The sequence below is a fragment of the Anguilla anguilla genome, chromosome 13 (genome assembly GCF_013347855.1).
Source record: "Anguilla anguilla isolate fAngAng1 chromosome 13, fAngAng1.pri, whole genome shotgun sequence".
Taxonomy (NCBI): Eukaryota; Metazoa; Chordata; class Actinopteri; order Anguilliformes; family Anguillidae; genus Anguilla; species Anguilla anguilla.
In genome coordinates this window covers 36,263,479-36,279,341 of record NC_049213.1, presented here as the reverse complement: position 1 = coordinate 36,279,341, position 15,863 = coordinate 36,263,479, and the positions used below count along the sequence as shown (strand labels likewise).

The following is a 15,863-nucleotide window of genomic DNA, read 5'->3' as shown; positions in this document are numbered from 1 at the left end:
ACTTTGTCTGAAACCCCACGATAGTTTTGTGTTTTCCTTGGGACAGAGCTGCACTTCTATAGAACAAAAGAAAACATGTGGATATGCTATTTGGACCATGAACAGGCCCCTTACACCCCCACCCCGTCCCCCATCCTTTGGTGTTTTGACATGTGCTCTCCACCGCGGTCCGATCTCGCATTACTCGCTCCCAGATGCGCCATCACTTTGATTGGCGCGGAGGAGGAGCGCATGCATTTCGCATGCCTGTCCCTTTCCGGGAGGCTTCTCAATGGGCAGTGGCGAGTACGGTATGTTCCGCTAGGCACAGCTGGATCCCATTCAGAACCACGCACCGCTCGGCGGTCCTGGGAGACGGAGAGCGGTTTTTGTTTCGGCTGGCCTGCCCCCGCTCCTCTCCGCGGTGTTTAAATGAGCCGGCGCGCGAGGTTCGAGCAGAGAGCGCTCTCGGCTGCCAGGCAGGCAGGCTCGTTGTGTGCACTAGCGACTCTGACACACGGTAAGATGCTGCTGCGGAACTGTGAGGCTGGTGAAGGGAGAGGTGGGGGATGGGGGGGGGGAGGTGGGATGGGGGGGGTGTGAGGAAGCGTTTGCTGAGTGAGCGCTATTGATCAGATTGGCAGGCAGTGAACAGGCTGTGGGGGGGGGGGCGCTCAGAAACGAACGGTTGTGAATTTACGGTGCTGTTGCTGCGTTTGGAGTAACAGTGAGGGGTATCCAAGCACTTACCGCCTGGTGACTGCATTTACTTATCTCTGAGAAATAAAACCAAGATCACAGTTAGAATTGTAAAAAAAAAAAATATATATATTTTTTATTTATCGGTTTTTCTTTCTTTGTTTCCTTTTTTTCGCAGGTCTTGCAGCTCGCCCCTGTCCTCCCTGCAGCCGTCCCGGGACCCCTTGCAGCCGCCCCGGGACCCCTGCAGTTTCGCGTAAGTCCCCTAGTGGTTCTTCGCTGCGACTGCAGTTGCGTCTCGTTTAATTTTGCGCACTTCAGAGTGTTTTAACGGTGCGGACTCTTCGGCCGGCAGAACTGCAGCTGAATCCACACGGGAGGCTGCAGCTTGATTTAATGCCTCTTTTATAATGTAGTCTTTCATTTTGCTTCCGAGTAGCTAGAACAGGGGGGTTTATTCCAACCTTATCCAAAAAGGGCAGGTGTGTGGGAGCATGTTTCTGTTTTAAGCCCGGCTCTCCGGCACCTGATTCTACTTACCGAGGTCTTGAGTGAAGACGACGGTTCGTGAATTTGTTGAATCGGCTCTCGTAGCGCGGGGCTAAAACGAAAAACCTGCACCCGCGCCAGCCCTTTTCGGATAAGACAGGAGACCAATGCGCTAGAGGGAGTACTGAGTCCCTCAAAAGCTGCACATGTACACGTAATGTGTATAAATGTACATTTTTTGGTTGTTTGGCTGCTAGTAGGTGCTTGCAGGGCATACTTGTTCTCCATTTCCTTTTATCTTCTGGCCCAGTGATTGCCCCCCCCAGGACCACCCCTGGCGTCCAGCTTTGTTTCCTCAGGACTGGCCGGTTCAGTGTCGTCCGTTTAGCTGGGTAATTTAGCGCAGTGGATTCAGGGGGGCAGCCTCAGGCAGCCGTGTGATGTAAACACACCCAGGGCTTACCTAAGGGCCGTTTGCTGGGTTCGAACGTCTCATGTCATCAATCTGACGTCAGTTACCTGGAGTTACCCTGCATGCTGGGATTGCCCCGCCCCCCATACGACCCTGACCCAGGTATAAGCGGATTAGATAATGAATGAATGGATGGATGGATGGATGGAGGAAGCTTCTGTCGGTGTGTGTGCTCAGGATGTCCAAAAGGCTGGGGTTAATTCTCTGGCTCTGACGGGAGTTTTTCTGTTTTTCTAACACGTGTCATCAACCCTCTTTAACACTTGTGAGCCTTTGTCTGTCTCGGCACCACGAGTTTATGCCTCTTCACCTACAGTCATGAACCATGGAGTACCTTTCTCTCCTCTAATGGGCTTTAGCTTACTCGTGATATTAATTCACCCCGACCCGCATCGCACATAATTCCTCCTCTTCAGACTTTTTTTTTTTTTAAACCCCCCCCCCCCCTCCCCCCACCAATCCATTATTGTTCAAGGACTATTCAAAACCATTGTGGGGAACTGTCCCAGCGCATGTCACCCTCAGAGTGGGACTCAAGAGGGTTTTTACCGTGCTGCTTTCCATTTTCAAAAAAAAAAAAATCTCTGGCCCATAATTGAGCAAGCACGTACCTTTCCGTGGTCATTGTTTTACTGGAAGGGTTGCACCGACAACAAGACTGCAAAACACGTGTTTCTGTCTATGGTATAAGATAAAATATGGAGGTAAGATGAAATATGCAAAGAATAATTTGATGAAAAATGAGTACCCTTTAATTGATTACACTGTGTTTAGTTGTACTCGTGCAAAAGGTGTTTTTGTATTTTGTGAGCTGCTGTGGAAATTTCTGTTTATGTAATGATTTTAATTATATTAGTGACTATGTGAAGTGAATAGGGAAATGTATAGCCTACTTACTGTTTAATCTGAAAGTATAAGTGAAACTGAAGTGTGGAAAAGATCCAGATTGCGTTAGCCCTCTGGCTACAGTGTAGCATTTGTGCTGGACTACGCTTGCCCTCTCCAGAGCTCTGTAAATGATGTGGGGTGACACGAAACTTTAGGTGCTCATTTCTACAGGAGAAAATCTCCTCCAAAGCTGGTTCATGACACATTCAGATGAAAATATTACTTTTTAAAATTGCTAATATTTGTATTTTCAATTTTAATGTAATCTTGTCAGCCATGTTATGAGAAAAATGCAAGGTGATTAAGAAAATCTTATTAACTCCTGAATTGGAAATAATGAATTAATTGGGAAGTTTACCTTAAAAAAAAAAATCAGAGAGAGATTACATATTTTCACCCAAGGGATTGTCCTGACTAATGAAAAGTAACCTAAAAATAGACTCAGTTTAAAAAGTTTATCGTTTAAAAACAACCACAAGGCATTAAAGGCGAATGTAAACTAAGGCAAAGAGTGCTTCTGAAAGACTGAAACAGCCCAAACATGAGGTGAATGATGACAGTGATTGCTCTAAAAACTGTGCCCTGCCACGCTGTTTGGATCTTTTCTCTAAACACTGTGCCTACCATGCTGTTTGGATCTTTACTCTAAAAACTGTGCCCTACCATGCTGTTTGGATCTTTACTCTAAACACTGTGCCCTGCCATGCTGTTTGGATCTTTACTCTAAACACTGTGCCCTACCATGCTGTTTGGATCTTTACTCTAAACACTGTGCACTGCCATGCTGTTTGGATCTTTTCTCTAAACACTGTGCCTTACCACGCTGTTTGGATCTTTACTCTAAAAAATGTGTCTTACCATGCTGTTTGGGTCTTTACTCTAAAAAATGTGTCTTACCATGCTGTTTGAATCTTTTCTCTAAACACTGTGCCCTACCACGCTGTTTGGAGCTGAGAGACAGCCGCATGCAGACGCAACGGGCTGCATGTTTCAAGATTTTGCGCATGCGATGAAAAGATTTTGCGGCACAAGGTTTTGTGGCCCACACATTGCTCTGTGTGGCTAAAAATATTATCCACGCATCAGAGGATTTTTTTATAGAAAGCATGTGTTGCACTCCCATTAGGATACGTTTGGCAGTGCGGTGAAAAGCAGTGGATGAGTACGGCCAGGGGATTGGGACTCACGCCAGGCAGATTACTCACATCTGCTCTTAATTCCTAACGATATTGCACTTGAGTCGCGAGATAACGGACGTGTTTGGCAGCCATGTGTGGCATGGCCCTAGGAATCTTAAGGGCTGAAACGAGTATTTTATGAAAAAAAGCGATATTTATGAGTTATTGTAGCATAATCGTACAATGTACGAGAGATAATATACAGAATTAGTGTGTTTTATTTGTCTTAGAAGCGACAGTGCTAGGGACCAGGAACTGTGATCACAGATCCCCCCCCCCTTCCCCCCACTCAGAATAATGTTCTGGACTTTGTGTTCTTGGCTATGAATAACTATTACAAAATGAGTATTGTACCTTATCCTGATTCAGTTGGCTAAAAAAAAATGTCCTCTCCCTTCAGTGGAGCTGCTCAGTGGCCAACAATAGAGGATTGTGGTTGTACTGGGCAGCTCCCAGGTGTGAATGTGTCTGAGTGTGAAGCAGGGCGTTCCTACAAAAGAGCATCCGTGCTCAGCGAACCTGCCCCGGGTAAATAAAGGTTAAATAAATAAATTATCGAACCTGTGTTTTGTAGTTGTTCTAATGAACTTTGGCACTTATGCACTTTTGTACGTCGCTGTGGATAAAAGCGTCTGCTAAATAAATGTAACGTAATGTAATGACAGACATTTGCGGGTTGCATATTCAGACGTTAGGGTTGGATGAGTTGGTGAGTTGATCCTCGGTTGACTTTGAGAATCTGGACCGTGTTTAGATAACCTGTAAATCAGGAAAATGGAACCACCTGGGAGACCTTACGGAAAACAGGTGGGCAGGACGTTGGGATCATCTTGCTTCTTACTGGTGCCTGGTCTCCAGTGTAGAGAATTATTGGCCCACAGTATCACCATGGAAACAATATGTGCAGATCCCCCCCCCCCCCCCCCAGTAGCAATGGAAGTGTAATTTTGCCTTCGTAAGCTACAGCAAATGGGGGGCACATTTACCCTACTGAGTCCTGAAGCCATTTTGTTTTATCCATCAAATGTTTCCTTCAACAAAATGGGCCCTACCCCACCCCAGGGGCTCTACCCTCCACCTCTAATTTAGATTAAAACCCTTTTTCGACACACCGGTGAAGAACATCTCCCCTGGCTCAGTAGTTATCCAGTTTTCTCTTGGGATAAACAGGATCCTCAGGCCCCAGGCCTGGGTTAGTCGGGTCTGCACAGGTGGCAGATGGGTTTCCCTCATCTCCATGTTTAGTGTCCAGAGAGTCTTATATAGCTTTGTACTGCTGTATAAAGTACGTAACCTGAACAGCAAACGGGCAAACTGGGCCTTTATGTAACGTGTAAAGGTAAAAGTCAAGTTATGTAAGAGGCCATAGAAAAACAAATGGGCGTTCTGTTATTAGCACACAACTTGAAATTGAATTAAACTTGATTGGTTGTGCTAGACGTGGAGCTCTTGGCAGTGTTACCTCGGCTCAAGATAAAAAAATGGATGCCTTATGGATGTGAAACTCCCAGTGACCCACAGTGACCTTCATAGATTTGGTGTTACGTCGCCTGTATGTTACAGATTACCATTAACAGATTGTGCTTTTATCCAGAGTGACTTGCATTTACAGAGCGGCGTACGATCCATTTTTATGGCCTTATGTGTACTGAAGCAATTTAGGTTAAGAACACTCAGCAATCAAACTTGCAGCCCCTGAGTCACAGGCCTGGTTCCCTAACTGTTACTCTACACTGCCGACCCTGTAATGTTGGTGAAAGGAACGTTGATGAAAGGGAAGATTAGATTTTTATTGCCAACTCGTCACTGAAAGTCTGCCATTACATTACATTACAGGTACTTAGCAGACGCTCTTATCCAGAGCGACTTACACAACATTTACACTGCATCCATTTATACAGCTGGATACATACTGAAGCAATGCAGGTTAAACATCTTGCTCAAGGGTACAACGACAGTGTCCTAATGGAGGAATCGAACCTGTAACCTTCAGGGTACAAGACCAGTTCCTTACCATTTATACCATTGTACTATACTGCTGCCACATATACTAATGAGACTATGTACAGCAATCAGCCAATCGGATACATGGTTTACCTGGTTTGACGGTCTGGCCTAGGTTCTACAGTGGAATGCTGCAAGCTACAAGTTGTAAGCTAGTTGTTAGTGTGCTGGCTCTCTAAAACCCCCATTGGCTCTCATTTCAGCCGTACGTGATTGACAGGGGCAGCATATGGCATGCTGGGATATCCCTGCCCTCCCTGTGGGGCACATTAAGGTTGCGAGGGTAATGGTGTTGAGCTGATGGCAGATGGTTTGTGTGCGTGTGTGGGAGGAGGAGGGCGTGTGCGTGTGTGTTTTGGACGTAGAATAGAGAAAGTCTTCATTGTCCGTTAAACATACAATGGAATCTTCATTGGAACAGGATAAGTTCAGCACTCTTCTAGATTTTCAACATAGCTGAGCATAGCCATTTCATATACTGTGTGTAACAGTTACTTTAAAAGTGTTTTTCCATTCAAGTCAGTTATTCCAGTTAATTACTGAATTATGACTACTTTAATTGCTTGAAATTATAATCTCTTTAATGTAAAAAAAAAAAAAAAAAAAACTTTCAATGCCCCATTGGTTTTTATGTGAAAGGCGTTGTGAAATCAAATGGGGAGTGATTAATTTAATTATCATGTTTACTATGCGTTCTGTCACAACAATACAATGTAAACCGTAATTAATAGTAATTAATTGAAGTATATCGGAAATAATGCTGAGCTCTGCATAAAAGACAAAAATCATGTGAAGTTTTTTTTTTTTTTTTTTTGAAAATGCAAGGGCTTATTAATAATTAATTATGTTTTTCATTTATGTTTGAAACAACTCCCAGATGGGCTTACCACATGCTGTGTTGTGATGGTGTACAGTATTTTATTTCAAAGAACAACAAGTCTGAAGCTTGTGATGGGGAAAAAATGCTTTCTAGCTCACTTGAACGTCTCTTAGGGAGTAAAATTACATCCTGTTATTGGAAATCTGATTGACTCTGTTGAAGGAAATGTGCCATTTAAATACTGGTGTGTTAACAAGCATCCAAAATAGGTCAGCAGTAAAAACGACACTTTCAGTGGTTCTGGTTGATCTCTAAGGAAGAAGATCATAGCTTCCTCTTCATCCCTGAAAGCTCACCTGACCATCTGCTGTTTTTCAGGGGTTGGCTGCCTTCTCCCCGGCATCTGTGATGTACTCACAGAGAAGCGGATCAGTTATAGGAACTTGATTTTTTTCGCGTGTACCTTTCTCTCCTTTGCAATGGCAACTGACCTGTCCTAAGCAATGGTTATGCCCCAATGATTCTACCTCAGACCACCTGTGATTTCTTATTAATTAATACTTGAAATTGTCTTAACAATAATTAAACTACTGTAGCATACTAACAAGGAATCCCATTTATTTATTTATTTGTTTGTTACCATAAGCCCTTTACTGCAGAAATTCAGGAAGGATGCTTGAGCAAGGAAACATGAGTGCATCCTTTGCGGAATTTTATTTATTTATTTTTTGGAACCCGTGAGGTATGAACGATCAACCTGTGGATCCACCTGCCCCTGTCTGCCACGGTTGTAATTGATGGGTCATCATCAATTACACATTTCCTCGATTCCTCCATTCTTATGTCTATTCCTTGCTTCGCTTTTTTCAAGGGAAGGAAGCAAGAGGTAAAAAAAAAAAAAAAAAAAACAAGCGATTGAAGTGCACCCTCTGTTTCTCTGTCCCCACTTCCCCTCTCCTCCCCAGTCCATCACACTAACCTGCTGCGTCTGTCTTCCAGGTCTGAGGCGTAGCTGAAACGACCGTGACCACGCCCATCGGGGACCAGGGCAGAGTTGGTGGGGGGCCAATCGGAGGAGAGATGTTGGCGCGGGGGCGGGCGGCGGCTCTCGCCGGGCTGACGGTCCTTCTGCTTCTCTGGCGTGAAGCGCGCGCGATCGAGGTCCCGCTGGACCGTGAGTAACTCACAGCCGAGCCACGTCTACACCGACAACTACCTCCGCTGGGCTAGCATTTGAAGTCGTTGTAAATAATCTGAATCATTGTACCAGTAGTTAAATCAGTTCAAAATGAATCCTTACGGCCCGCTAATGCTAAAATTGTTTATTTGTTTTAATATAACGTACACTCGCTAAATGTTATGTAGCATATACAGTATATATAGCGATTTCTTTTATCTAAATTATGTTATGTAACATATGTAGATAAAAGGAATGTTGATGTCCTTTTTTAATAATTACTTTTCTTTCCCCAATATTTGGCCTTTATTCCCTAACTTGAAACAGCCAGTCACAGCTGGAGGCCTGTTTCCATCACTGTAAACCCCTTTAAAAACTCCTCAGACGAGCATGTGCCCAAACGTGCCTGCAACGTGTGTTCCTCTCTCTGTTCCTCTCTCTGTTCCTCTCCCTGTTCCCCTCTGTTTCTCTCCCTGTTCCCCTCTCTGTTTCTCCCTCTGTTCCCCTCTCTGTTTCTCTCTCTGTTCCCCTCTCTGTTTCTCTCTCTGTTCCCCTCTCTCTGCTCCTCTCTCTGTTTCCCTCTCCCTGTTCCCCTCTCTGCTCCTCTCTCTGTTTCCCTCTCTCCGTTCCCCTCTCTGCTCCTCTCCCTGTTCCCCTCTCTCTGCTCCTCTCTCTGTTCCCCTCTCTTTTCCCCTCCCTGTTCCTCTCTCTGTTCGGTCTGTAGTCCGCCAGCTGCAGTCCCTTAGCGCGTACAGTAAGGCCTGCTAATCGCATGCAGATGCTACATGTGCACCGCATGGTTGCCCGATCGGACGGCAAGGCTGCCGTTTCGCTCTTGGACAGGAAATGCCTTGCCGATTAAAACCATCCCGGCCTCTCTCCGCTCGGAGTGGGGCCTCTTACGCAGAAAGCTTCCGCTCGGGACCGCCCCGGGCAGGGTTTCTGCTGACATCGGCAGAACTGGATCTGGACTGCACCTCTGAATCAGAGACTGAATCTCTGCACCAGGGGGCCAGTGCTGCAGCCTGATGTGCCACCCTGAATTTCACTGCTTGTCCGATCATTTTTGAAAAATATGTCTATTTGATGATGCTAAGAAACACCCATATTTTGGACGAAGAAACGCTTTCGAAGACTGACCCAAAGTCACCTTTGGACCTGTCAGTGACAGATAGCATTTCGTTTCCACAGAAACGTGGAGGGCGACCTTTCCTTTGTGTTTTATCTTTGACGAAAGAATACCCAGATTTTTTAAAATTTCTTACTCAAAAAAATATGGTTAAAAAGTCTGAATAATTTATGGAGGTTTTCATGTGCATTATTAACCCCCAACACATGTGAGAGAGAGTCATAAGACTAGAAAGCTGAGCTCAAATGGAGAGAGCTGTTTTTGTTTAGTGGGAAATAGTTCTTTCACACATACACAGTCATATGTCGCTCACTGCAATGGGACTGGAGTCTATGAATGAGCTATTTGCTAATCACACCCCCACCCCCCCGCCCAACTCATCCAAACCTCATCACCATCGCATCACTCTTTGGAAAAAATGGAGAATTCACTGAATGGTAACATGCACTCAGTATGATTCATGAGCTGTTTTGGAAGCTGCATTGCCCGTCTCATTTGTCTCCTGGAAGTATTTTTAATATTTCATGCCAAGATCACACGGCTCCATTCACAGATTGTGAATGTATTTTTTTCAAATTAAAGCAATGGTTTTAATTACAACGTCGTAAGTGCTGCTGTGCTCCAGTCCCTCATTAGGTTAGCCAACAAGTCTTTTTCATTTTCAAACCCTCATTGCTCTATTTACGGATTAAACGGTTTTAAACAGAATTGTTACGCGTTTGCTGTGTGGAGAGTAATTTTATAGTTTGTTAATGAAATACCAGCAATATTGCTTATCATTTAATTCTTTTCTTCTAAGCAGTAAACATTAAGCAATTACATGTTTGATTATTCCACTGCTTGTGCGTTCTCAACTGATTTAATTAAAAAATTAAATAGCCCAGAATATTACACTAATCAAGATCATTTGTCCACAATATGTCCATTTTTTATGATAAAAAAAAAAATTGGCCAAATATATTTTGGAATGTTCAAGAGTAGCAAACACACTGTCCTTCTGTCTTAGTACTTTCTTTTTCTCTGGGACGAATGCCCAGAAACAAACTGTGTGCGTGTAGAGAGAGAACACAGAGGGTCCAGCATGGTGGCACGTTCCGCTTAGCGAACATGCTCTCCAGAATAAAGGCAGAATCTGTCAATGATTTATGCCATGACCCCCTTCTCTTATTCTGCCTATCGTCACAGTCTCACATCTCCATGGGCGTATTGATCTCTGTAGGTTTAGCAGCCTGGATGTTCCCCTCCATTTGCCATGTCCAGGATGTCCTCCGTGACCTTTGACCCCCGCTAACCCTCAGACAAATATGAATCGAACAGCCATCTGGAAAAGGAGTATTTTTATTTTTTTTTTAAAGATCCTTTTTTTCTTTAGGAAATGAAAGGCAATCTCAAGAGAGTCATATCTGAGAAGCCCTGTGTAGTCTGTAGCATTCTGAAATATGGAGGAATCGATCTCTGTCACCACCCCCCCCCCCCCCCCCCACCCCCTACATAATTATACACGCCCTCTTCCCTGGGTGCTCTCTAATAATTGGGGTTGCCGTGAGTTGGGGTTTGGGGGGGGGGTTTCCCAAAAACCTGTCCAGCGCCCCCTCCCCCCCCTCCCTCCGTGGGGGCTGCCAGAGAGCCCCCAGGCCTCTGGCTCGCTCGGCTGTCTGGTGCCACCATCGCGCTCCTCAGAACTCCCCATTTCATCCGCATCCATCGTCTGTGGAGGCCACTGTCATCCAGTGAATCCGTCCATTGTCTGTGCAGTCGAGGGGAGTGAGAGCTCAAGGCTCTCTGGATGATGTCGAGCGGGCCAATTATGATGTCACAGTTGAACCGCCGCCACCAGCGCTCTGTGTGCGATGCCGCGGCTCGCTAACGGAGCGGAATGGGCGAGCGGCTAGCGTCCTGAGCTCCTGAACAGCAGCAGTGCAGTGATTTCATCGCAGCTGTAGCCACAGAGAGAGAAACAACAGGCGCCCACTTTCTAATCATGCGCTCGGATAATCAGTCAGATTTATTAGGATCAGTCTTTGTCCACTCTCTCAAATTACCCCTGTGTCTGTGCTGGCCAATCATGTTCCAGATCAGCTGTACCTGACCAAATACTGACCAACATCTCTTCTTGTTTTTTATGTTTTTCTGTGTTTTTTTTTTTTTTGTTTTCTCCACTTGACGCCCCCCTCTTGTGAAAATCACGATGCGCCCTTCCGGATGATTTTAACAGGTATGTATCTCCCCCCCCCCCCCCCCCCCCCCCCCATAAAAAATGTATATCCTCATGTCTTGACTTTCTTGTAGTTGCAGGAATATTTCCACAGGATGAGGAAATATAAATGTTGTTGTGGAAAGGGTTTAACCTCTCCGCTGATGACTAATGCAGATGAATGGCTGTCTAATGGATTTTGTCGACTGTGGGCGGTTGTGTGGCTACTCCATTAGCGACGTAGACCCGTCTTAGCAAATGCATAACCATGTAACACGAACACTAGAGGGATGTCTGATAGTAGATCACTGTTGCCCATGGTTACCCTAATATCACTAACAAGCCCATCTACCCTCTTCTCTTTCTCTACTCTTTTGTCGTCCCCGCTGGAACTAACAGCAATGATCCAACGAGAACGTAAGTCCTGCTGCCTGACCCAGATGTTCGCCTGCGTTAAAGTGAACCTGGGGCCTCTGGGCCTTGCCACACTTACTGTACCTTGCTGTAATATACTCTGCATTAAAAAAAGGAAATCAGAACACAGCTCAGGATAACTGATAAAAAAAACAATTGGGAAGGAAAGGTGATTGGTTGTACATACTGTACCAGGCGTAAAGCTAGTAGATTGACTTCAGTAGTTATGAAAAAAAAATTATAATAACAATCATATATTATATCATTATATATATATATATCAGAAAGGCCCACAGGTTCCCTTTAATGATTCATTTATTGTCACTACATCACCACTAGCATATTTCACAATTATGATAATTGTATCGGATTACAATGCCAAAACCCATCTTATGTTTTGAAATTATTGTGTGTAAAGGATATGTGCATTCTAGCTTGCATTATCACGGCGAATGAAAATATTATATGATGTTCTGTTCAGATCTTTTTTGGAGCTTGTTTGGTGTATTGTTTTTTTTTACTGTAAGTATTATCCAGTGCTAGCTGCTTAGTGAAATAGAAGTGGAGTGATGTTGACAGCAATTTAGATGTTTCTGAGCAAATGGACAATTAAATATGTGAGGTACACTGAACACAGCTGCTCAGATTCCAAAGGATAAAGGCAACAGGGACAGGGTGTTACAACCCCAAATATCCAGAGTCCAATGAGCTTGCAAAAAGCCACTTGGTGTTTTTTGTAAAAATCATTTTACATTTACATTTTTTTAAATAAATGTCTTCATGTTTACCAGTCACATGGTTTATCTGACGAATCACTTTCCTTTTTATTAAAACCTTTGAATCTTTAATATATTTCATATATATGTTTAATGCTACTAGTACAGTGAAGGTGAAATTTGGATTTTTTTTTTCTTTGTAGAATTTCCTGTGTCTTTAAGTTATTGAAATACAGCTATCTTTCAGTAGCATAATACAAGCGTATATAAATAAATATTAATTTATCAGACACACAGATTTTAAGAGAATCATTTATTTCATATTTAATTGTCTCTAATGATCCAATGGCACTTTTCAAAAGAAGTAGGGGTGTTAACCCAGAAAGTATGAAAATTCCCAGTGATTTCTGTGTGGCTCTACTGAATTATCACGCATGTGTGTGCTGTTCGGGTAACTAACTGCATAACACGTTTGACCTAATCAGTTTGATTAAGCTTGTTATCGTACAAATTTAAATAGGAAAAGGCGCTCAGATTTTATTATTAGAAAATAAAACCTAAATGAAAATGTTTGTTTGAACACGCTGTAGTAAGAGATTATGAATCACCCTTTGACAAGCAGTTCCCCTTGGGACGCACTACAGTGTATTTGCTTAGGGTCACTTAGAGTAAGGTTGGATTGCAAATTACTGATTTTTCAAAACCCTTCCTTGTTTTGTTACTCTTTAAGGTGTAAGATCACAAAATTGTGATTCTCCTTTACTTAATTTTTTTTCCACACACTCACTGAACAACTCATTATCGCTCGCCTTTTGACCATCGAGGCGTTTCATGATTTTCAATCATTTTAACGTTCCCAAAAGGGTAAGTGAGTCGCCGGCAGACCAGCCGTGTCTTCGTCGACGTCACTTACGCTGTGAATGAACGTGCGCAGAAAGCATATTTATCCCATTCAGATAAATAAAGCAGTCCATTCAAGCGTTTACACGAGTAACATTCTCCTGTCGGTGGGAATAACTAAAGGTTTACACCTCCCGTTTCTAACCGAATTAAATTTCAGTCGGAATGAGAGAGTTTATTCCGATTAAGTTTGTTACGTGAGGTATTTTCATTCTGACCGGGCTATTAATCTGATTAGACGTGGAATACGAGGCCCCGTGTAAACATACTGTAGCTTCTAACTTGGATTTTATACTTTCCAAAAAAAAAAAAAATAATAAAATACATTCCAGAAAACGTACTCTTCACAGATAAAGATATTTTCCCTCCAGAGTGGTTGAGGTCATATTCCCCCCTCTCTGTGCCCCTTTCCAGTGAAGCAGCCCCCCACCATTGTGAAGCAGTCGATGAAGGACTACATTGTGGACCCCAGAGATAACATCATCATCGAGTGCGAGGCCAAGGGGAACCCAGTGCCGACGTAAGGCAGCACAAAGATCCCCTTTTCACCGTCCCTCTCCATCCCTCCCTCCCTCCCTCTTTCTCCTGTTTGACTGGAAGGCCAACAGTGCACGCCTATCTCTAGCTTCAACACCTTCTCTTCAACACCTCTCTCTATCCTCCGTTCTGTCTCCTCCACCAACCCCCCCCCCCCGCCCCCCCCCGAAACTGGAATTCAGAGGTGCATTATGTCCCTGAACAATGAGTGCAGCTATTATCAGACCCATTCTCATTCAAATCACATGTGGTGTGTTAGTGTTAGTGTATAATTTTGATTGGTCTAGATGGATATGGTGTGCATTGAAGTGAGCTGTCCCTCACAAGGATATGTCCAAAATAAGCAAATTTCAGTAATAACAGTTCCTAAAATTAGAAGAAAGAAAAACAGGTCGTGGTACGTCTTTCTGGCTCTGTATGTCCATTCCCCCCTTCCTTCACTCGTTTTTTCTGTCTCTGTTTATCTCTCCGTCCTGACGATGGGCCCCCTGTCCCCTGTTTGCCCGGCATTCCTCTCTGCCACTGTCCCACACTCTGGGTCCCTCTTTGTGTTTCACCTCCCTCCATCTCTCTCCATCTCCCCCCATCTCTCTCCATCTCTCTCCATCTCCCTATATCTCCCTCCATCCCCCCGTCTCCCTCCCTCTCTCTCTGTCTCCCTCCATCTCTCTCCATCTCCCCCATCTCCCTCCATCTCCCTCCATCTCCCCCATCTCCCTCCCTCCCCCTCCATCTCCCTCCATCTCTAATTGGGAGTGACAGCCATTAGTCTGTGCACGAACAGTGAAGGTTTTTTTATTGGTAAATGTGAGAGGGCTGTGGCCTCTGTCTGCCACCCCAGGCCCCCCCCCCCCCCGCGCCCGTTGGCATTTGCAGCACGGGTTCGAGATGCGGGCGGACAGAGCCTGCCCTCTGTCCCCTTACGTAACCTGGCTCTGACCAGCCGAGGACAGTGGTGCCATTCAACGGGAACTGTTTGTCTCGTCCTGCTTCGGGACATTACATAACTGGCACCTCCCGGTAACCCAGGGCAGCCATTGTGATGTCATAATTTACCCAGTTGGCCATTCATGCAGAAGTCAGGAATGCATTTGGCTGAAACATGAAATTAAATCATTCACAACAACGGTTTGTACTCTAATTTTAATCTTTTAATAAGCCTTCAGGTAGGGCATTTATTTAGCATCAGGGGCTGACTGGGGATGTCCTTGAAAATCTTCCCAGTGACCCCAAAGCCATGACTACGTAACTGCATTGTTAATTGGCCAGTCAGGGGAAATTATGCAAATTGTGATTGTGGTGTACAGGTGTGGAAGGTCGTGTAGCCGTGGGTGGTCTTGTGTCATGTGACCTGAGTGGAATCTCTCTGTTCTGTGAGCTTTACTAACAGGGCCCTCACAGAATGGGTTTGATCACCTGGTGTTCCTCCATGCAGCGTCAGTCTTATGAAATATCAACGCAGAATACCATGACAGTACCGCTACAATGTTCTGTCTCTCCCCCACCCCTCTCAATCTCTCTCTCTCATTCTGTTTGTCTCTTCCTCTCTCTCTCATTCTCTCTGTCTCTTCCTCTCTCTCTCTCTCATTCTCTCTGTCTCTTCCTCTCTCTCTCTCTCTCTCATTCTCTCTGTCTCTTCCTTTCTCTCTCTCTCTCACGCTCTCTTTCTGTCTCTCATTCTCTCTGTCTCTTCCTCTCTCTCTCTCTCGCTCTCTATCCTTTTTCTCCCTCTCCCCCCCTCTCTCTCTCACTCTTTCTTTCACTCTCTCTCTCTCTCTCTCCCCCTCTCCCTCTCTCTCTCTCTCTCTCTCACGCTCTCTTTCTGTCTCTCATTCTCTCTGTCTCTTCCTCTCTCTCTCTCTCGCTCTCTATCCTTTTTCTCCCTCTCCCCCCCTCTCTCTCACTCTTTCTTTCACTCTCTCTCTCTCCCCCTCTCTATCTCTCTCTCTCTCTCTCTCTCTCTCTCTCTCTCTCTCTCTCCCCCTCTCTCTCTCTCTCTCTCTCCGTCGCTGTGGCAGGTTTTCGTGGAGGCGAAACGGGAAGTTCTACAACGTGGGGAAGGACCCGCGGGTGTCCGTGCGCAGGCGGTCCGGGACGCTGGAGATCGGGTTCCGCAGCGGGGGGCGGCCCGAGGACTACGAGGGGGAGTACCAGTGCTTCGCCAACAACGACTTCGGCACGGCCCTGTCCAACAAGATCCTGCTCCGCGTCTCCAGTGAGGGCCTGTCACACGTACCGCACACACGTACCGCACGCACGTACCGCAC

General features: G+C 45.0%; 1 protein-coding gene across 21 annotated transcripts in view; it reads left to right on the top strand.

Annotated features, from left to right (window-relative positions):
* nfasca (neurofascin homolog (chicken) a) overlaps window positions 1–15,863 on the top strand; it is a 98,461-nt gene that overhangs the window by 41,863 nt on the left and 40,735 nt on the right. For 12 of the 21 annotated variants that reach the window (XM_035387913.1, XM_035387904.1, XM_035387911.1 and 9 more), the window contains exons 1-5: window positions 899–934; window positions 7,529–7,703; window positions 11,429–11,446; window positions 13,474–13,579; window positions 15,615–15,811. In XM_035387913.1, coding sequence (XP_035243804.1) covers window positions 7,610–7,703; window positions 11,429–11,446; window positions 13,474–13,579; window positions 15,615–15,811 — 415 coding nt within the window. In that variant the 5' untranslated portion in view covers window positions 899–934; window positions 7,529–7,609. Of the gene's footprint in view, window positions 1–898; window positions 935–7,528; window positions 7,704–11,428; window positions 11,447–13,473; window positions 13,580–15,614; window positions 15,812–15,863 lie in introns of those variants that run through there. The other 9 variants (XM_035387907.1, XM_035387906.1, XM_035387912.1 and 6 more) reach the window with 3 other exon arrangements.